Source organism: Coloeus monedula (assembly GCF_965178545.1).
Source record: "Coloeus monedula genome assembly, chromosome: 1".
NCBI lineage: Eukaryota > Metazoa > Chordata > Aves > Passeriformes > Corvidae > Coloeus > Coloeus monedula.
In genome coordinates, this window is record NC_138781.1 from 30,441,255 (window position 1) to 30,464,943 (window position 23,689).

General features: G+C 40.1%; 1 protein-coding gene across 6 annotated transcripts in view; it reads right to left on the minus strand.

The window, feature by feature from the left end:
- SNX13 (sorting nexin 13) overlaps positions 1–20,756 on the minus strand; it is a 68,452-nt gene extending 47,696 nt beyond the window's left edge. For all 6 annotated transcript variants that reach the window (XR_014226538.1, XM_082284262.1, XM_082284260.1 and 3 more), the window contains exon 1: positions 20,593–20,756. Coding sequence is in view for 5 of the 6 variants with exons in the window: in XM_082284262.1 (XP_082140388.1) it covers positions 20,593–20,604 (12 nt within the window). In the remaining variant the exon portion in view is untranslated. The remainder of the gene's footprint in view (positions 1–20,592) is intronic.
- Positions 20,757–23,689: the final 2,933 nt, after the last annotated feature.

Here is a 23,689-nt window from a genome sequence, read left to right on the forward strand (position 1 = left end):
ACAGCTCTGAAGAGAGACTGTTTTGCCGATCTAAACTGCAGTCATCAGAATTACTTCATTCTTCTTAGTTAAAAGTTTAATGGAACATTGAGATGAAATTCTATTTTCTCCTAGTTGAACTTTCTCAGCAAGAGATAAAAGCTGTACTGGCTTTGTTCTTAGTGTTTCAGTCTAGAAAAAATGAAAACATACTAGTATGTAGATGAGTGTAATTGAAGTACCGCAATTAAAAAAAACACATTGCAAGTTATTCAGTTCTCTTTAAGCTGAGGAAATGCTTTAATAGATAATATAAACCATAAAAGCCACACCACTAAAATGCTGAATTGGCATTACAAAAAAAAAAAAAAATCTCAATCACAACTGAGTAGAAGATTTTGTTTTGTTGACTCATAGTAAGTATATGTGTGTAAGTAAACTGTGGCCTTCCAGTACATGAAGAGAGCCTACCAGAAAGATTGAGAGAAACTATTTACAAGGGCATGTAGTGACAAAACAAGGGGGAATGGCTTCAAACTGAGACTAAGTTTAGATTAGATACTAGGCAAGAGGGTGGCAAGGCACTGGAACAGGTCGTCCAGAAAATCTGTGGATGCCCCAATCCTGGCAGTGTCCAAGGCCAGGTTGGTTGGGGCTTTAAGCAACCTGGTCTAGTAGAAGGTGTTCCTGCCCACAGCAGGGGGGTTGGAACTAGATGATCTTTAAGGTCCTTTCCAACCCAAACCATTCTAGGATTCTATGATAAACTCTTTGGAAGATAGAAAGGAGAGAGACACCAGTCAAAAAAAAGAAACCAAAAAAACCTGGCAAATGCAACAGAACTAAAACATGAGATCCCATTGCACATCTACATTTCAATACAAAAAGAAGATTCTGCATATTCATACCCTCAGAAATACATTTTAAAACTTCTGCAGAGCACTACAAGCATGATAAGGCACACAGAAGATAGCATTTAATGATGGTCTTTTTATGTCAAAAACCCATTATGCTTAATCACATCATTCAAAAAAGTTTAAGTTCTAAATATGGGATAAGCACTCTAAATGACTTAATTAAACTAGATGGATGTATATTCAGAGCTGGATGAATGCATAATTAACAAAGAAAGCTCTATAACTCTAATAAAGAAAACAGTGACCTTTTGTCCTATGCTCTAGTTTTGCAGTTTAGCATATGGGTACAGAGATTCAAATCTCATTTGGTATTTTAATACGATTCCTTGAAATTTGTACAACTTGGTACACTGCAGGAAGTAAAACAGATACTGAACCAATTCTTGTATATCCTAAATGAGCAGTTTATAGTATTATGGATTTTGAGACATTCAAAGGGATTAAATTATCAGGATGGTACCCTTTCTGCTGACTGTAAACAGAACTTCCCCTAACTCCACACTTCTTGATGGGACTTCAGCAATATAACTCCTAGGAAAAAAAAAGAAAACTTACTTTAAAAGTTCTTTATACATCAAAACCAACTATTTTTGAATAGAATGTCCAAACAGACACAAATATGATGCAGCTGGTCAGTATGAAAATAGTTCAGGTATTTAAATTCAAACCCCACTTACAGCTTATTTCCAAATTTTATTCATAACGGTAATTTTTTAGAAGATTCACAGATTTACTAAAGCTCTGTCTAGTCTTACTAAAGTTAGCTGCAGGGCAAATGCTTATCACTCTTGACAGAAAGAACAAACCAGTCTTCTAAAGAAATGGTGTAATTGCTAGCGTTTAAGTCACAGCTATCCAGACCCTTCAAAAGAAGCTGACATGCCCTATATTGGCACAGCAAACTTCCAAGCTGAGCTGGCATAGTGCTGTTCACTGACTTTCAAGGAATTAGGGACAGTTACCTAAAGGCTAAAGAGAAACACAAGCCTCAGTTCTGTGGTAGGCATGGTCGGGTATACACTGCGCGCATACACATGGATAAAGGAGGTTTATTCCATGTCAGCAGCTGCTCCACACTTCACCAGTTTTAACCACTTTTGCTTATCACCACTACAGATACTCCATGTTTGTCTCACCATCATCACTCCGTAGCTCTCAAGTCTAAGATTTCACAAGGACTTCTGCAGTATATTACTAAGGTCATATATATAATATATGATGGGTTAATGTAGCACTGTGGTCACACACAGTAATTTTCTTCCCAGAGTTGGGAGTTGCTTCAGCAAAATAAACTGCAGCTGAAGTACAGCGGTGTCTGTAAGCTCCAACAGTACACTGCAGAGGCTCATCAAGTGAGAGAAGGCACACAAAGGTATGTGCTTGATTCAGCTTTAACAGATAACAAAGCTATCACCTCGATGACCTGTTTGTTTGGTTTTCTGACTAGGTTTTGTCCATTTTTCACATGGAATGATTTTTCCACAGTATACAGTCAAGTACTAATAGTACTAAAGAATTTGCTTTCTTATGCATATTTGCTTTTTCTTTGGTTTCTGCTTCCTAATCAAGGCAACATTCTGATGGTCGAAGCTGCACACCATTACGGCTAATAGTGCTGAGCTAACACTGACTATGTAACTTAACATGACCATTCACACAGAAGTTTCTAGAAATCCACAAGCCACAGCAACTACTTATTCCAGAAACAAACACAATTACGTCTTACTAAAAAGTAGCTTCAATAGGTTTCTTATTTGCTTAATCCATCTGACAATCTTTCAGACCTTTGCCCCACACCCATTTTTAAGCAAGATCTTCAGTCTTGACACATCTTTCTCTAAAAATGATTCACCAATGTAGGTTTGTTGTTTGGATTTAAACTAGTGCTGTCAATTTTAGCTTGGAACTGCCAGTAAGGTAACACGTGTGTCTGGTTCAGGGCAAAACAAGTGTTACTCCACAAGTCCAGATGACAGGTTCCTGCTATTCCCCCCTGCCAGTCAACAACAGACAAGTGTTTCCACTCATGAGGATCTGGGTGCCACCATCCTCCTACTCCAGCAAGAAGCTCCTGTTCCAGGCACTTGTCTCTCTTCACAATTCCCACACACATTCACAGTAATTGTGGTTTCAGGTTTGAAGACACAGATCAAGAGGAAATAAAGAACACCCATATAGGAAGGCCTGGCTCTGGAATCATCTGCTTGTCAATCTTAAAGCTGCAGCAGAAGATGTAAGTCTTATCGTAGCATCCAAAAGACCAATACTACTTTGGAAGATCATAATTTGTGATTATTTTCAGATTTAATGGTTGCAACAGAATCATCTGAACTTTGAAAGAACAGCAACATTTAAAAACAAAAACATGTTTCTTTGCTCACCTTTTACTCTGTTTATCAAATTACATTTGTCCATTAAAAAGTTACAGTAGCTGATCTGTTCCCAACACACACTGATAATCAAACTACCTTTTGCCATTTGGGTAATTTAAATTATTAGGTTGGTGGTTTTTTTTAATGCCTCCTCTGGGCTCACATTAAAAAAATTGTCAGAGATTGCATTTACAGTAGATGTCAAGTTTAATTTTGTTAATTCCACACATCTGCCTTTTAATTTGACTTCCATTTTGAGTGCAAATGGAACATGTTCACATATAAACCTTTCTATAATTAAGGTGAGTGTCACTTTTGTCAAGTGATTAAAAAACATTATTTTAGGTTTCAAATTACTGTCTCTTCACTAGCATGACAAGTAAAATTGGAAAGCTGCACCAACCAGAGTGCCAGTTTCAGCACAGTGAAATTGTTACGTTACACTACTCAGAGAAATATTTAACAATTGTGAAATAAACCATTAACAGCTTTCTAGTTATGTTCTCCTATCTGCCAAAGTTAAAGCAGTCATCTCAACGACATGTCAACAGAGTTTTGAGTTCTGCATATCATGATATCCTAACAACACTAAAGGTCTTTTTTTAACCTCTTTCTTCTTATCCTATTGCCTTTTTCTTTCCTTAGCCCATAAAGGCAAACAACACCCTAAGATCCACTCCTACTTCACACTACGGAAAAATAATTGTGGTGAATTTATACAATAATTTACTGCAGTACTTCCAAGGAAACTCTCGAAATTTAAAAAAAAATTTTTCAAGGACTTTACATAGTCCATTTTGCTTTTGTCATTCTACGTTTAGATTGGGGTTTTTTTCTAAAGAAAGATTAAAATACTAAAGCATATAAATATACACTAATAATCTTTTACATAAATAAAAAAGATAATGTTAATTAATGTTAAGAGTTAAGAAGTTTGGCCAATGAAGTTTCTTCTAGGTAAGTGCAGTACTCCTGCTGATCCTTCCTGGTTACAGAGGCTGGAAACTCTCTGTTGCAAGCAAGAGTCCATCTGTCTCCTCTCTACCTCACCTCCCCTTCTTCCATTCAACGCACACTTCGTATGTCAAACGGCTTAATTATTTAACAGTTGGATTAATTCAAACACAATCAAGTCTAACTGCACTGAGTTTGGGTATTCCTGCTGTTCCTCACATTGCATGAAACAGTAAAGCTTTTGGGATCGTTTCCCCCTACTCTTCCCTACAGCTATACAAGGTGGAGTAATGGATTAAGCTCTAATGAATAGGCAATAATTTTTTTCTGTATTCACTATTACTGTGGTTTTGGCTATTCCTGAAACTCATTTTCAGAAGTGCAAACATTTAAATGAAAATACCTTCTAACTTTTTCTTAAAATATGTAACATTATAGTGTGTAACTAGAAAGACTAAAAGTTATTGTGCACATTACTTCAATTTTAGTATTTATCCAGAGAGCAACAAATTCCATTACTAAAACTTGACTGTTTGCAATAAACAGAATATTACTATACAATTTGTAATTAATTAAAAATTAAGAAGTTCCATATTTTGATACAACTGTGGTTTTTGCAAGAAAAAGACCGTTTTTGTGATTATCACTTACAGTTCTATAAGAAATGGTAAATATTTCCAATGTCAAACTTTCTTCTCAAGTAAACAGAGTAAAATTCAGCCTGGAGTCAAGAGTCAAGATTATTTTTTCTTCCTCTCTCACACTTGCTTTGCCACCATTGCTGATCATTACATGAGATTAGGAAGCGAAATGTTTAATTTTAAACTGACCTTCATTTTACTAACCTTTATTTCCAGCGCTAACAGCTACTTTATTATATAGCAAAACTATCATCAAGGGACAGAAAGCTTCATTTCATGTAACCTTTTCTTGAATGGCCCAAGTACTTATCTTGCTATGAAAAACAAAGAGGCCACCTTCACAGATGCACACTCTTTCTGATAACAAGCTTGCATTAAAATCCAGTCTGAATCATGTGCTACTTAAAGGATATGAAATTTCGGTCAAATTTAAAAGAGGCACTTGAGCATCTTGGATAGCAATGAGAAATAAAAGAGGCAAGTCCCACTTTCTGCTACTGTCTTGAACATGAAAGTGACATAATCAAACTCATCTTTAATACAAATTCCAAGAAAGTGATCTTTTTCCTTTGTAACAATACATATTGACTTGTATCCAAGCCAATTTATTTATTTGGACAGAAAGCAAGACAAAAAGATAAAAGCATTTTGGATCACCGTAGGTGATTGAAACAGGGCCAGGCTTCACAGGATTGCCTAAGGTGATCTACAGTGAGAGAATAAAATAATCCCTCTATCTTGAATTCAAGCCAATGAGATAATCTAGACTGCTCTACATTCAGCCTCTGGATAAACAGATTACATCTATTTCAAGTTCTTCTGGTGCAAAATAGTGGCAAAGCGGACAGAGGGGAAAGCCCCCAGAATCCTTAGCAGGTGAAAAAAAAGGTCTGTTCTCCTATATAGCTAAAATAATGAGGTCACATGCTCTAGGTCAAGAAACTGTTATTTCATTTTGACTACTGCTCAAGTAACATCTTAAGCTTTTTATTTTCCGGCAGCAAGGAGTTATCGAAATGTTCTTTTCACCATTTTTATCTTTTTTTCACTGCTAAAGAAACCTGATTCCACTGAATGAACTTGAAGAATCATGAGCTTTGCTTTGAGAACAATTTCTACCACTCCAGCTCCGAGTATTTATCTGCATGCATTAAATGAGTCTCTCCCCACAAGAATCAGATCTAGTGGTCATCTCTCTGTGTTTCTAATAAAAACGTGTAGGCAGAGCTCACGGATACTACAGAAACAGTTGCTTGGTGTCATAGGTTAGCAAGCATAGTCCCGGAAGGGATGTCCTTGCTAAGGGGTGCTTACAGTTTCCTCTGGGAACTGATAGAACCTATCAGCTGGCCAGTTTGAATATGGACAATTCTCTAAGCCACTTAAAATTGTGACTGCCTCTGTGATCCACACTTAAGAATAGGCAAACTCCCCCCCAAGCTCTCTCTCGTTCCTGGTGCTGGCACAGGTGGCTGCAGGCCCCGTGTGGGGGCCAGCGGGCCCGGCCAGGCCCTGCTTGGACCAGGCCGGGCCGGGCCACGGCCATCCTGGAGCCATGGACCTGTTCCAGCCATGGAACCCCCCCCACTGCCTTGCCCTGGGCAGCCGGAGCGGCTCGGCTCTCCCCCCTCTCCACTGCGATAAGAAATATTCAACATTCCAGCTGCAAAGCTGCAAGGCCGAGGTGAGATTAACCCTTTTACTGCTGTGAAGAGCTGAAAACCTGAGGGAAGAGAGAGAGGAGATGCTTAAAGCTGAAATTCTGTTGTGAAGCTATGATATGTCAGAGTATCCTGTTGTAATTTCATGAAGATATGGGGGGTGGAGTGTTCAGCTCGTAAGCAAAAGCACCTGCGCTGAGATAGGCAGATGCTGATGCAGCTGTAATTTCATGAGAAGTTTGGACAGGGAGAGATGGACCAGATGAGGACTTTTGCTCCAAACGAGAAAGGAGAAAACCTCAGTCCCTAGAGATGCTCCCAGTGATAGTCCTAAGGATGAAGATGAGGAAGACCCTTTGCTCCCAGGGAAGGAGAAGGGCCTCTGTTTTTGTTTCTGAACGGCTCAACCTTAAAATTGTACCCCAAAAAACTTCAAGAGTGGACCCTCAAAAGCAGTTGCGGGAAAAGCTGCAAGTCGGGGGAAAGGACTCACACGCAGGCAGAGAGACTCCTCTTCCTAAATGGACTGAACGATATTTGGAAGTGGGCGGCTGTCTCGTTGTGATAATGTTTTCATAGCACGAGCAAGAAGAGACTTCTCTTTCTAAATGGACTGAACAAAGTTATTATGGAAGTGGTAAACAGACTGAATATCTCAAGGGTTGTCTTTTCACATTGTCAGTGGGAGAAGGGAGGAAGGTGGGGGGAGGAGGAGAGTTCTGAAGGTGGTATAATTTTTTTTTCTTCCCTCTTTTAGGTTTGTTAATAAACTTCTTTATATTCTTTCAAGTTTGGTGCCTGCTTTGCATTTCTCCTAATTCTTATCTCACAGCAGATAAACAGTAATGAGTATTTTGGACCAAACCACTACACTAGGGACACGTTTTTAGAAAGGCTTCTTCATACCTAGAGAGCTGTGGTTTTGGGAAGTAGAGAACAAATCTCTTTAGTTCTGAGCTGTTCTTCTGTCATAGTGGTAACTTCAACTAAGCATCCCTTTTGCCAAGCAATAAGCATCTGCCTATTCCTGGAACTTAAATCTCCGTTACACTTGCCCAATTTATACCATTACTAAAAAAATTTATACAGAGATTATTTATATAAACATTATTTTGGACAGAGTCTTCTGTTCAAAGGCAAATCATTATTGTCTATGATCTTTACAGGGAGGACAATGTGGAAAAAGATGGGTTATAAGCGGTCTGATGAACAATGATTACTTTTCTTAAAATAAATCCATTTTTTTTCCTATGGAGATACCACACAATTTCACAGCAGTGGTTGTGTGCAAAACAGTTTGTGCAATCTTGAATTGATAGAATCAGCTTAAAAAAAAAGAATAAATATAAAAAAGATGCACAAAGATACAGTACCTGCTTTGGAAAATCTCGCTAACTTCAAACAACAACCCCACTACAACAAAAATTGAAACTAAGTGGAAGTGCAAAGTTTTTGCAAATACAGATCTGTCAGAGACATGAGGTATAAAATAAGATAAATTATATAAAATTTTGAACATTTTGGAACTGCACACTGCAACAGCAGTTATTGAGCTTTATTTTTTTGCTTTTTCCTAAACAACTCATCACATGTAAACAGCAAACAACACCTTCAAATTTTATACTGACAAAAATACTAAGATTTTTGTTCTACCACTTGAGGACTTGCTTGAAAGCAGCCATAAGCAAATAACTGTTTTCAAGCAAATTCCTTAAAACCAGTAGTTTCTTCTAAACAGACTGATAAACCATATGTTTCAATATATATCTGCAGGAGTGTGATTTTTTTTTTACTGAGAGTTAAATTTATTATATGTGTTCATACATATTTCACATATACATAAATATTATATATACACACACAAAATCCAGTACTTAAATTTACTGCAGAAAGATTTAGTCATTAACTTCTGATCAACCTTTTAGTACTCTGGCTTCCTCAGCCTATAAAATTAGTCATCCAAGAGTTTTGTTTAGTTCTTTAATCCACTGCTAATATTATGTTGCTATTTGCTACTTGCATCACAATTTTCAGCATTATCCCACTAAATCTAAGATGCAACTGCTTTGGATGCAATATAGTGGTTTACTGTGGGGTTTTTATTCTTTGAATAGTACGTTCAATCTAATAGATTCCAAATAAGCAACATTCCTCATCTAGATGAAAAAGTTACTTTAAAAATACTAAGCTAAAAACATCACTTCAGAATATTTTTATCAAGGACTGTACTAAATATAAAGATTGACTCTACTTGCCTTATTAAGTTCGGTTACAAATGTGAAAGAATACAAGTGGAAGAAGCTATTTCATATTATCTATCATAATTGCCAGGAGTCCTCCAGTAACAGACTGAACAAGACTAAAAATTAATTTTCATATTGTCCCAAGTGATCAAGGCTGTTGTCTCTAAATACAGTCATGCCATCTATGTTTGTAGTATTATTTTGGTAAATGAAATAATGTGGTTAAAACATCCCTACCCTTTTTACAACCCCTGAAAAAAGTTTTTCCTCTTTTTCATAATTTATTAAAAAGGAGGAGAAAAGCTGTAGGCAATAACTGTAATGTCAAAGGTCACCTTGACTAAAGGCAGTACTGCAATTGCTATCATGGAATCCAAAACCACAAAGCTTAACAGATGTTGAAGCCAACATAAATGATTATTCAGACTGTATTGGCAGCAGAAGAGCATCAACAGGAGAGAAGGTCCAGGCCAGGGAGGAAGGAAAAATACATGCCAGTCAGAATCACCTCAGTCTCTAAGAAGGTTGTGAGCAACCAAGAGATTTACCAAGTGCAAATCGTGTCTGAGCAACCCAGCTGCTTTCTACAGTGAGGTGAGTGATACTGAGGACAAAGGCAGGGCCTTAGATGATGTGCACTTTGCCTTTAGCACAACATCCCACAGCTTCCTTATCACTAAATTGGTGAGGCATGGGCTGGATGAGTAGATTAAAAAGTAAGTGAAAAAATGCTGGATGCAAAGGTGTGACTAGTGGTACAGAGTTCAGTGCGCAGCCAGTAACTAGGTGGAAACCTTCAAGGATCAATATGGGACCAATGATGCCTTAGCAATGTGGGTGATGTGATACAGTGAAGTCTCAGTGTGCACAGAATCCTCAAGTGGGGTGAGAGCTCATTACACTGGAGGGTTCTGAGCTGTATCAACAGGCTGGAAAAATGGGTTTACAGGAACCTCATCAAGTTCAACAAAAAACAAGCAGAAGTTTGCATCTGGGGTGGACTAACCCTGGGCCACAATACTGTCTGGGGCCCACTCTCTGGGAAGCAGCTCTGCAGAAAGGGACCCCAAGGTGGGCTGTAAGGTGAATCCGAGCCAGTAGTGTGCCTTTGCAGCAAAGGTGGCCAACAGTATTCTATTCTATCAACAGAAGTGTCACCAGCAGAGACAGCAAAGTGAACCTTTCTCTCCATTTGGACACCCCTGGAGTCCTGTGTCCAGTTTTGGCCTTCCCATTAAAATCCAAATCAATCTGGAAACCAATGTACAATATCCAATTCCACCACAAAGGATTTTGTGCTGAAACAAAATATATCCATATCACGAAGCCACTGGCAACACTTGCCACCAAGAGAAGGGTAGATTTAGAAAGCTTGTTGGTGCTCCCAATTAACATTCTGACCCTCTTTTATGTGACTGAGAAGTAACACAATTTTTAAAAGTATTACTCCCTTCCTCCTCTCTCTGGTGCTCACCTTTGTCTTCAAAAATAAACAAGAGTCGTCGTCTCTACACACCTACCACCAAAGTAATAAAGGGCATCTGCTGCCAAAACACCAGATTCTGAAGAAACAGCTACCAACACAGTATTCACTGATTTTAATATTTTGGCAGATTTTTTCGTTCTTTTAGTTCCAAGACCTCAATCAGTGCCAGCAGCATGAACTAGTTTCAGTTCGGACTCCTGCTTGCAATGGTCAACCCTTCGCTACATCTAATTTCTTGTCTAAAATGCACTGCTAGTTCCACAATAGTTTTTAAAACTATGTAGTGCTTTTTAATCAGTATTATAATTAACAAACTGGAAAATGAAATGGATATAAAAACTCCAAAGATCAGAGTATGCACCACAAAGAAGTTGCTGTCAGTACACAAATAATAAGTAGGATCCCAAACTGCAAATATAGTACGTTTTAAAGAAACTTAAAACCACTGACAGAATACTAGCACCTTCCTCTGGAGACTGTAATGTTACTCCACTGTTTTCTTCCAAAGTTTAAATTTTATGCAGTTCTTTGAGTACCACAGGTTTTCTCCAGTTACTAAATACAGAAACTCTGATAAAACCACTATTTCACTACAAATTCCCAGTGGTCTCTGAGAGTACGTCTGAACTCCAACAAGGCCAAATTTCATATGAAGCATGCTTACTGGGTTAAGACAAAATAACCATGGAAACAGCTGTTATACAAAATGACACAAACCTTTACAAAGCTAGAGTAAGCCTAAAAACTTCCTGTTCCTTGCACGTGTTTTTTTGGACAGAATAACATCATCCAGTTGCACAAAATAAAGCAAGAGAAAGAGATTAGTTCAGTGTCACCAAGTTTTTCAATACTGCACAATACACAAAAAAATCTGCAACTTCTTTAATAAGCAGCTGATGCCTAACTTCACAGAATGGACAGTGCCAACACAAAAAATCAGCACTCTGATTTTGCTTCTAATCAGCAAAAAAAGCCCTTACTTAACAGGGGGGGAAATTGTTTAAATATTATTGTCTTTTTCCAATGGAACAAACGTAATAGGAATGCAACAGAAACAAATCAAATCTTTCCCCTTCATGTATTTAATATCCCCTTTTCCCAAAACCTCCTACAGTCCTTATTGCCTGTGTGCTTTACCCACTTGCTTTCCAGAGATGTTTGGGGAAGGCATTTGGGAAGGCTTGCTCACTCTGTGCATCTCTTTCACGGTTCTCTGCACTTTTGCCTTTTCCTTAATACTGTTACTGAGAAAACCGCTGTCTGCTGCCCACACAACCCTGAGAAACTCCACAAGTTTTATCAAGTGGTTTGCTACAGAACACTGCTGACAGCGCTGCAGGTAAGTGTAACTAGCGTGGAGTCTCCTTACAGCTTCTTCCAAGACTCTGCTCCATAACCTCTGTCCATCTGGCCTCTCTATGAAAGCAAAGTGCCTGTAGAGTATCCTAAATTAATCTTTTAGCCTCAAGTAGTCATCTTCTTCCTCATACTAAATCTGGGCCCAGAATCAGCACGTCAACTATTTTCTGGATATCTCCAGGTTCACATACTACCTCTCCCATTAAGAAACAGAAGAGGGAAAGCAAGTGTGAATATCTACAAATAGCATTTACATAAAGGGACAGTTCTATGAACTTGCTGGAACACTTCATTCTCAAACATCAGGGCATGGAATATTTCCAACAAATTTCAATGAATTCGGAGAGGAAGGAAACCATAGAAATGGTGCATCAACTCTTGCCACTTCAAGATTATAGACTGAAACTTATTATAGATTAAACTAATTGAGTCATTTGAGTATCCTGCTCCCAGGGCAAGTTTAGAGAAGATATCTGAAAACTTCAATTATTGCCACATGGCCAAGAACAAAAAAAAGAAACCTAACTGGAGCTAACAAACCTTACTCGTAACTTCTTCTGGAAGCAGTGATGCATTCAGAAGTCACTGAGGGAATAGTGACATTCCCTGCTTTCCAAAGTACAGGAATTATTTTGGATATTGACTGGTTTAGATCTACGCGGAAGGAAATGCAGAATAGCACTATGCACTTCCCTAGCACCACACCATGCAGCTGTTGATTTGGCAACTTATCCTGTTCCCACCCTCATATCCCTCCACAAGACTCATTCACCAAGGCAAAAGAATTCTTCATGCGGTTGCTACTTAGCTGCTAGACCTGAAACAAGAAGCGGTCAGACCAGCTTGTGTCTGGTGGAGGGGAGAAAAACCTCTTTAGTAGCACCCAAGCTACATCCAGTGAAGTCAAACATGAAATGGCACTCCTAGCATCCTAAAGCCTTTGTGCATGAAGGACATCTAAAGGAAAATACATGGCCATCCCAGTGACTGCAGCAGGAAAACAAAGGTAACTACATAAAGAAAATAACAATAAAGGAGAGGGCAACGCATGAGAGAAACAAAGAACGAAGAAAAGAAAAACTACACAGCAGCAAGGTGGAAGTATTCATAGACCAACCCAGGTACATAACTCCACACAGCACAATGCAGCTACTCTGATCACTGGAAAATAAAAAAACATCTGGCATAATGCATCAAAAAATAGAGAATAAGGGAAATAGGAGTTATGGGCAATTATCTAGAAATCTAGAGAGAAAAATTAAAAAGACAGCAAGCATCATGTTATATTGAGGTTGTTACAACAGAAAAAATATTTCAAACAAAAAAGGTGCCAGTAAAATAAAGCACAATTAAAAGAAACAGTGATTGGCAACAGCCAACCATCATTAATTGGAGAATTCAATAAAGGAAAATATCCAATAAAGTAATGGAAGATCTTAGAAACATTCATAGAAATATTGTTCCTTGTTGGTCTCTCTACTGCTAATTCATAATCTTCATAAGAATTTTTAAGAAGCTGCAGCAGGACAGCTGCCAACTGAAAGACAGAAGACCAGTACCATTTAAAGTCCAGACCTTAAAAAACAACATAAAGAAATAAATATAAAACTTATTTCAAAGTTTTAAGCACACATTCAAGTCAAGCATAAAGCACAAAAGAAGCAATGAACTACACAGTTGTAAGACCATAAAGCAAAGTACCAGTACTAAAGTGCTTGTATACACAAAGTAAGAACAAATTATTTTTAACACACCTACCTACTGCACACTATTCAATTTAGAAAAAACTGCTGACGGTGAAAAGAAAAACTTTGTTTAGCATGAAAATTTTAAATAAAACCTTACTGTCCTAGCCTAATGCTGTAAATAAATAACTTCTTATCAAAATGACAACAATTATATTCACATAAAACAATTTGTTCTCAACAAGAATTTTTAAATTTTATAAAATAAATAAACAAGCATAAAAAGTAATTACCACTTCATTATATGTACCATCAAATTAAATTTGTAATTCAGGCATTAAATCACAAGATTTAAGACTTCCGTAGCATATGATTTTACTTTACAAAGTTAATGAAATTTACATTTGCTAGCATTGTGATCAGAAATACTAATTTGAGTATATAAACAATAAAAAAAGGTATTTTTCTTCCAAGTATGTTAAAAGAGGTTGGATACCTAAATCCCCAATAGGCTTCATGAAAAATTAAGATGTCTATCAGTAACAAATACACCAAGATACATTGGTGGGGGGTGGGGGGGAAGAGAATAGAACCACAACCACTTGCATGGATTTTTAGAAAAAAAATAAAAATCATACAGTAAAATACAGATGCGATTTCAAGCACAAATAGTTCCTTCAGTGAATAAGGAATACGTATCATTTTTACTGATCCTACTATTTTTAGCTATCACAAAAAATCACTACATATGCTTCAGAGAAGTAAGCTGATACAATGGTATGAAACACCACAACCTTTGGGGAAAACCAACCTAAACAAAGTTTTGATTTATTATAATGGACATGGAGTGTAAAGGTTTAAGTGGGCCTCACACAGGAGAAAACACTCAAGCCTCAAAGATATCTCAGCCTGCAACAGCTGTTGTTACAACAGCAGCATGGCAACAAGCAAGGCTCCCTCATCTCTCCAAGTCAGACAATTCCAAGACCATTCTGACAATCAGCAAGACTTTAAATCAATCACTCTTTCTGCAGTAACACAGGTTGGACACTTGTTTCCCACGGTATGTACATCACCAGATCTTCAACTCATCCATGCAGTCTGGAATGCCAAAACCAGAATAAGGGGTGACTGGGAACACCATACACTTTCATTCCCCACTGCTTTCAGTACCAATTAAGAGGTATGTGAGAAACCATCCCAAGTCTGAGGCACTGTTTCAAAATCAGCTGGACAGCTGCTGCAAGAATTTTGCAATTCTAGATTATTTTCTACTTGGCCTTGTCTAACAGCGCTGGAAGAGTAGAAATGCAGGGTGTCCTACAGGATATGTAGCAACTCAAACTTCCGGCTCAAGTTCACTCCCTTACATCACAACAGATAGGCTAACCTGCACTGCCTTAGAGGCACAACCAGAAGTGCTGAGTAGTCATTCCTTAGAATTGCAAAAACATACTGAAGAACAAGAATACATGGTCTTACAATAGTGACATTTCTGAAATAAAAGTATTCTGACACAAACAGATTTGATTAAAATAGAACTGGGATCACCCCGTTCCTCCAAGAAGCATGAGATTAAGGGAAGAAAGGCAAAGGAACAGACATTAAAAAAAACCCCAACACTGTAACAAACGCACAAGTGCATTTAAGCAGTTAATATCCTTCAAAGTACATTTCCAAACTTACATTTCCATTTTCTTGGAAAGAAAATGTGTGCAAAACTCATCCTCCTACTCAGAACTCCAACCACAATGGGATCCTGAATTAAGCATTTCAGACAACAATGGTACCTGTGAACTTTTAATTAGGCCATATTAGCCCTCACATGAATAAACACAGTGCTATTTCCACCTGTGAAATAAAGAAAAAGTTCTTGAAATTTAGTATTTCTGATTATCACAAAATCCTTCCAAGTGAAGTTGCAGAAAGGACATCACACAGGCCATTTGATGCATGAAAAGATTTAACGGGATGCAAGCCAACAGAGATGATTTTATCTCCTTCTGCTGGCAACTGGTGGACTGACAAACTGGTGAGGTTCAAATCAAATTAGTCTTGTGCTCACTGTCCGAGAAAATAGGCAAAACAGCAGGACTGAAAAAAATTCAGTGTCACTGGTAAAACAGCTTCAAAATAAACTCCTGCATTAACCACCATGGTCAAATTCTGTATTCCATCCTGGGAAATCCCAGATTTTTCATGGCATCCCACTTAATAAAAAAACAGTTAAAAATTTGTGGGGCTTTTAAAATGTTTGTAAAATGTCAATGTTAGAATACAGCAATAAATTTGGCTCACACTATTTTAACTGCAACACCGAGATCACATCCCATTCCACACAGAACACAAAGTCAATCAACATCGCAACTTCTTCAGAAATCCATCTCCACCCTCTGAGGATTTTACAGCTACTCCCATTTCAGAGCAATAATAATCTTTAACAGGTCCTCCCAAACTTGTGACAGCGTAGGAACTGACCTGTCCAAAACAAAAGGCATTTATAAAAGGAGTTCCCCTAGCTGAACATACCTATAATCTATGCTTACTCACAATAAAAAGAAACACCCATTTCACCCCATACTTGTAAATCACAATCATGCCATCATCATTTTAAGGTGTGATTCCACAGAAATTATATAAACAAGGTTAGAGTGCTCTTATTAAAACTTGTCAATATGTTTACATCATGAAATAATGTCTCATTTTATTAGTTCAGAAATCAGACATTACATGGTGGGGGCATAAGAGCAAGCATTTGGGCCCAAGATTACAATGCCTTGTACTTCTTGAAGCTTCTTGCTCACATAACTGCAAGTGCCAACTGCAACTGATTTTGCTATCATTCGAGCCCTGGTATTCTCAACCAAGCAATGGGGAAAACTGCTAGTGAGACTTCTAAATATTAATTCCTCCAGTGTTGCAAAGAACTTAAGATATAATACCAATGACTTCTCTTTTCTAATAATAGAAATTCTCCCAATGCTAGTTCAAAGAAAACATGCTTTGTCATCTTTGTAAGGGTGGGGAGAAGACAACGAACATATTTTAAAAAGAGATAATTCCTTAGAGTGCAACCAGACTGAGGAAACCATCATGTGGAGCTCCTTCAGCTATCTAACCAGACAAGCTATTACTATTTTTGTTGAAGTAAGGAACTTCATGCTTTTCTTTTTACACACTGTTTTGGGGAATGGTCCAGACTGATATTTTAGAGTTGATGCAGAACTCTGCATTCAGTCTCAGCAGTTTAGGCCCAACTGTACACTCTAAGAATAGTCCTGAGTGTTTAGACACTACGTTTTACTAGTAGCCAGCAAAATATTTAAAAACAAGTACTTAGGAATACATGATAACTGTTCTTTGTAAAAGGTTAGTTTTCTTAATTTCAGCATTTCTCACATACTTTTAACTGACACTTTATAAAATATGGAGTTATTAAAAGAGCTGTAATAGGAACAATTAGGGACACAACACAGACCAGCAGTACGGGAAACCTCACTGACAGAAAATACTAAAGGAGAAAGAGGCTTTTTTCCTCCCAAGGGCTTGTAACTAATGCTCCAGCTAGATCTCATCTAGCAAAACACTGGCACTAAAGAAAGTCCCAGCACACAAGTTTCACAAAAGGACAGAAACTAATTTATTTCAGCACCCTGGTAAACGTCTACACATTTGAAAATGGTGCTTCCAGCAGAACATAGTTCAGATACATAAAGCACCAATCTGCCACTGCCATGTATCAAGGAACAGAAAAAGTTAATGCTACAGTACATCGAGCAGTTAACTGTGTTCTGCATCTTTCAGAGCTGTACTAATATACTTTACAATGTGCTACTGTTGCAGGAAGGCTAATTCACTATTATTCTAGAGCAAGTTAAAACAAGCTGCTGAGTCAACCTTTATTCTCAAAAAACCGGCTAATTTGTTTAGTTTTGCTCAGAAACCGTTCTCAACGGCTAGTAGTTACCAAAATTTAACCAAAAACAAGAAAAAAGGTTGTTAAACCCCTCTTATAAACAAAATGTGGATTGTTTAATGGAAATATTGCATGTAGTTAGTAAATTATCTTGACTTGTTGCAGTAAGAAATACCAACACATCAGAGCTCATTTAGTATGGCTCATTTTCAGTTGTGGGTAAGAAAAAAAGTTTTCCTACTTTGTCAAATTTCAAAAATCTTCTCAACTGTCACTAGTACTGCAACAAGTTACTCTTGCTGAGAATTAAGTTGTCAAAAATTTAGCTGCTGATAAATTCTGAAGGAAGTCCTCCCTAAGCATCTCAAAGCAGTTTAATGAGTGGCTGGAGAAAAGTAAAAGGAATCTACTTCTCAGTTGAGATAAAATGCCTTCTTCAGAGCTAACACAGGCTGCACATGTAGGCAGCACAGGCCATCAGTTTTAAAGACATCTAAAACTTCTTGTAAACTAAGTCAAAATCCTACTGAATGTTTGTCCCATCAGAATTTAAGACACTACTGACCACCAAGAGCCAGAGCTGTAAAACACCAACTGCTTCCCCGTAGTCAGTGCAGTGCAGTTGCCACCGCACAAGAGGCGAGCATGATGAAGCCAGCTTTCCAAAAAGACAAGAGAAAGACCACTGCAACTCGTGTCCATCATGGCCTCGCCAGATGAGAAAGTGATCAGACAGTAAGTCACACGGGAACAGGCCACACCGGCCTGAAAAGCAGACGAGACATCCGATGAACAAGAAAAGGGGAACAAGTGAAAAGGCACAGAATGGCCAACACGACAGACTAGGGAAATGATCATCACATCAGGACTCTGAATACATGCCAACAGAATGTATTTGACACTACTGCAGAAATAAGTTTTATGGTGAAAAATTTGGAAATGGCATTTGCTAGCTAGGTAAATAAATGTATGTGCTTGGCATCCAACAGCATGGGTTTTGAATGCAACTAAAATAAGACAGGCAGAAAGGGTCAAATAAAAAACACACAGAGTATTTTTTCCTGACAGGAAGTGTGATCTTCCCCTGAAATTACTGATTACAAAATCCTAATCTTAACTGCATTCACACAAAACTGAAATGAATCTGCTGGGGTCTGCAATATGGATACAGTCAAAGGATGTAGGAAACTGACCTTGAGAAACTCAACGTTATGTTTTAACTGCATGATTACAATACATGTAAAACCTGATCTGCTTTTCTTTCATGCTTAAACATATTTAAGAAAAAATATTTTCTACATTCTTAAGTTATAAAACTACCAGTTATAGTGGGGGAAATTGATCTAAATTTTTAATGGCTAAAAAAAAATTACAGTGATCTTGGCCATTCTAGACAGTAGCAAACTTGAAAAGTCCACAAATATCAAGCACCAAAAACTAGTGCAGTTTTTGCTTCTAATGCCAGTTCACCATACAGTCAATCTCAATTTTCATATATAAAGAAAGCATCTATCAGTAGACTTGAAACAGTCTGCATATTCCTCCAAAGTGTGGTAAGGGTTCATAGGTGCGACTGTGTGCGGTTTCCCCAGGGTGTTGTAGCTACCAAGTCACCATCGGAACACCCAGGAAAGTGCACCGGGAAAGGACTCCTCCAGCTCACCTTAGGTGGGTACTACTGACAGCCTAGAGCTGTCTGACTGCCTGAAGAACTCCCCACAACTGCTTTTCAGGCAGGCAAAGCCTGCATTTTTGCTAGACTCCCTTAAAATTTAAATTCCTCTCCTTGGCAGAGACCAAGGCTGGAATACTTTACCTTGAAGCATCTTGTCTGTAACTTATGTACAGGAACTAGAAGTAGGGAACATCAGAACCCTCTCCTCCTGACACCAAGGGTAAGTGTCATAACTGGTCTTAACACATAAAATCACTAAGCTTTACCTCAAAAAGCCAATGGATTAAGTGTCATTCACACTGCTATTCACACAATTTCAGCACTGTTAGAAAAAAAAAAATTCAGTTCCAATATAAAGTGTCTTGGATAGGCACACACAGCCACCATCAAAAGGAACAAACAGTCCAGTAGGAGGCACCGACCCAGAATGTTCTATGCTACCCTTAAAATAATCTAAATTACTATGGCTAATGCTTACGCATCACACTCACCAACTCTCTTCAATGCAGCTTATTAATCCTGACCACCCACCAAATACCCTCAATGCAAAACTAGGTCATATATTTTTACAGGTTTAACTCATTCTGCAAATTTTACCCTCCTGGGGAAATCTGAGAGCTCATGGCTCTACAGAACTGCTTTCTTAATGCCCTAAAACTTTGAACTGATGCAAATTGAAACGTGGAAGATACTGTTTAATATCATTCAGGAAAGCAGAGCTGAAATGTTCAGGTGTTGGAAAGCAAGCTTTAACACAACTCACTTCTGGATGAATAACCTCCACTGTAGAATAAAATGTCAAATTATAAAACATGGGTAACGCAGTCATTGTGATGGAGAAATATCTGCACTCAGGATACCTTGCTGACATATTAAAAATAGAAAATCAATTGCTCTTTGTAGACAAAACAGAATACAGGGTAAAGTCTAATTTCCAGCAACGGGAAAGCACTGCCAGACAGCACTGCCAGATTCCCCCTTTTAGAATGCCTTTGGACACAGCAGACATTTATAGCCCACGCTGATCCTCAAATACCTGCCTGCCTCACAGCCGAGCTGCCGGGCTGCTTCGGGACGGAAACCCTCCATCAGGCAGAGGTGAACCGGGGCAGCCAACTTTTAAGGATTACCTACTGACATAAACTCCTGCAAGCACAGCCGAATCGCTCGGCTTAAGCCCTCCAAGAAGAAAGCAAGCACGGAGCTTTTACGAAGCCACCGCGGAGGAGGAGGCCAGAGGGTCTGAAGCCCGAGCGGGCGTGCGGGGCCCAGGCGGGGGCATCTCCCCGGCGCGGCCCAGGGCCGGGGCGGGCTTCCCGTCACCAGGTGCGCTGCGCTCCTCCAGACACGGGCCCGCCGCGGGGGCGCGGCCCCACGGCCCCTCGCCGGGCAGCACAGCCCGGCCGCCTGCGGACCGCGGCGGAACAGGGACCGGGCCCAGCCGCCGCACGGAGCGGGCACGGCGGAACGCCCCGCTCCCGTCCCGCCCGGCCGGGAGAGGAGAGAGGCTGATAAGAGGGGCCCGGCGCTGCCCGGGGCGAGCCGGCCGGCGCCTCTGCCCTCCGCGGCCAAGGGGGAGACTGCCAGCCGCCGAGACAACTCGGGCCCCCGGCGGAGGTCTGAGCCGCGGCACTGAGTGCTGCCCGCTCGGGCGGACAGCGAGCCGCTCCCTGCGCTCCGGCACGCCGCGGGCAGCGCTCTTACCTCTGTTAACATTATTACCCCGCTGCGCTGCGGCGGCGCCTCGGCGGCTCTAGCCCCGCAGCATGGTGAAGCCTGGCGGCCGCGCGGAAAACTACCCCGCACCCCGCGGGGAGGCGAGGCGAGCGCCGCCAGCCCCCGCCGCCGCCGCCCCGCTCAGCGCCCGCCCGCCGGCCCCGGCCCCGCCGCCGCCCTCGCAGCCCGGTCCGGAGCGGCCGCCATCTTGGGACGGCTACGTGCGCCGCCGCCGCGCCCCGCCCGCCCAGCGGGGCCGCGGGGCCGCCCCTGCCGGGGCCGGCGCTCCGCTCCGCTCCCCGCCCAGCCCCGGCCCGCGCTGCGCCTGCCCGGCGGCACCGGCACCGGTATCGGCGGCCTTTGGCGGGGTCCGGCCGCAGGGCACCGAGCTCGAAACTGCGGGTTGGGGTTTTTGCCCTGTCTCCCTTGCTGTGACCTGTCTCAGAGCTCTTCGGTGTCAGGCAACTGTGCTGCGGACGCTAATCGAGATATTTTGTTACATTTCTGACCAAGCAGCAGGTCTCTCATCCACCAGTGACGTATGCAACGCTGCGCGTTTTTCCCTGTTCTGGATGCTAAGGAAGAGCGCATGTCTGGAGCTCAAGCCTTGTGTAGAGCGGCTGAGAGATCTGGGGTTGTTTAACCTGGAGAAAATGAGGCTCATGGGTGACCTTACTGCTCACTACAACTCCCTGAGAGGAGGGTGTAGCCAGGTGAAGTCAGTCTCTTCTCCCGGACACCCAGCGACAGGGCTGGAGGACACAGTCTTAAGCTGCGCCAGGGGAGGTTTGGGTTGGATATTAGGAAGAATTTCTTCACTGAAAGTGTGTTTAGATATTGGAATGGGCTGCCCAGGGAGGTGAGTCACTGTCCCTGGAGGTGTTTAAGGATACACTGGATGTGGCACTCAGTGCCATGGTCTAGTGGACATGGTGATGTTTGGTCATTGGTTGGACTCGACGATCTCAGAGGTCTTTTCCAAACTCATTGATTCTGTGAAAGAAACGTCTGTAAGCCTGTTACCTTATTACAGCATTGTTAAGTAATGGCATAAAGTATGGAACAGAAACACATCTCCTCAGAAACAGAGCCATGTCTGCCCCAGCCCAGAGAGCCCTGGGGTGATGTACCCCCACAGCTCAGTATTTGAATACACGGAAAGATTCCTGTCTGAAACTTGCTGTTCCTTTAAGCAGTGTTCTGCGGGATTTTGTTTGTGTGCTTGCTTTTTCACAAGCCTTTAAAGTTACAAAGTTAACCTTAGGTGCATAAGGAGAGTAGAAACAAGATGGGGTTTTTTTCTGCATTGCCAGTAACACAACAAAAGAAATTCTAATGGTTTGCAGGAAAGATGGAGGAAAAACAATGCTCCTATTTTAATGTGAAGAAAACCAACCCTCTTCAATTACAGTGTTTTTTCTCCCTGAGTAAAAGCAAAATCTGTTTTCTTGCAGAAATGTGAAGCGCATTAAGCAGTTCTTAAGGCTGATGGGTTTTGTTGAAGTTCTGTAATTTTCTCAGGGATTGTTAAATACTTACCATTTCAAGGTTGACCACTTCTTAGTTTTATTTGTGAGTATTATGGAGTTTCAGTTTTACTCATACAACTGTTTTGCCCTTGTCAGAGACCCAGCTGTTAGTCATGTGAAGCAAAAAGAGCAGACCCTTGATACTCATAATCGTTTATTTGCCTTTTCTAAATAATAAAAAATACTATTTTTTCTAAGTTTCTGATACACTTTTTACTTATGAGTCTATAATTTTGATTGTTTCATGTTAGCAGTACTCTTTCTCCCAAGCTGATCCCTCAGGAAAAATCCAAATCTCACAGTGCACACAACTCTACTTTAAACAGTAGGCTTGGCAATAACAGAGCCATGCAGTGGCTTTGCATGTGGTGTATCACCACTCTGATAAATTAAAAATTGTTCAAAACCATTGAGCAGTAGATGTTGTGAAATACAAATTTAATTGTATTGCTTTGGTCCCCTAAAATTTTGTAGGTGCTTATTTGGCAGATGTATATGTACACAGCGGGGATCCATATTTGTGGCTTTCATTGTGCTTCAAGTCAAGCAAATAATGTCCTGTGCTCAGATCTGTGGTACAGGAAATCCTGAAGGCACCCGGCTACAAAATAGCAGAGTGATCAGTAAATGATCAGTAGTTTGTAGTTATGAAAAAACTTCAACACATACTTAGGTAGATAGGAAATAGAATCAAAATACTTAACCACTTACTGCTTGACACGTCATTGAGTCAATAAATATGGCCTCTGGGCAAGGCACAGTATCGTGAACTGGTAAGATAAATTACCTAGTTCATAAAATACAAGGGGTACGAGGTAAAAATCTTATTATATTTATGAATATATATAAATAGTAGTAGTTGAACCAAGGTAATAGTCTAGAAAAACAGACTTTCTAGGCACTGTATCTCTTGTTTGTTTGGATCTAGCAGTTAGGGTTTTCAGAAGAAACAATCCCCTTCGAAAACTTACTGCAAAGGTGTATATATCCTAAGTGTGCTAGTTGTAAAAGAAGTGCAAATCTTATGCAAATCTCCCACCAAGATGAAGTCACAATTAATACTTTGTACTTGAATTTGCCCCTACTTCTGCTTGGGCTTTGGCAGCCCAACAGCATAATAGTCTGGGAAGCACCTTCTGTTCTTGTACTGCTGGAATAAACCTACCAGTACTTCTGCTGAAAACTGTTCTCTGATTTTACAGCAATCAGCGCAGCCTGAATAGTTCAAAATTTTTACTAATGCTAGAATCCGTTGTTCTAATTTTTGATCACTATCACCTCAACTTCAAAAGGGAAAGGCAGTGTAATTGCAACAGCAAGGAGTGAGGCTGTGAGGAGGACTGAACCACAGACAGACTCAAGACAGAAGAGTCAGCATCATAAAGGAGAGGTGAGAAGGAGCAGCAGCTTGGGAAGAGGATGATATCACGGAATTCTTGAAAAACTGCTGGGAGAAAGAGAAATCTGCAGTTATGTTGCCAGTTCCCTTTCTTAGAATAAATTGAAAAAATACACTTTTTTTTTTTCTACCTGGGAGGGAGGGTGTTTCTAATTTA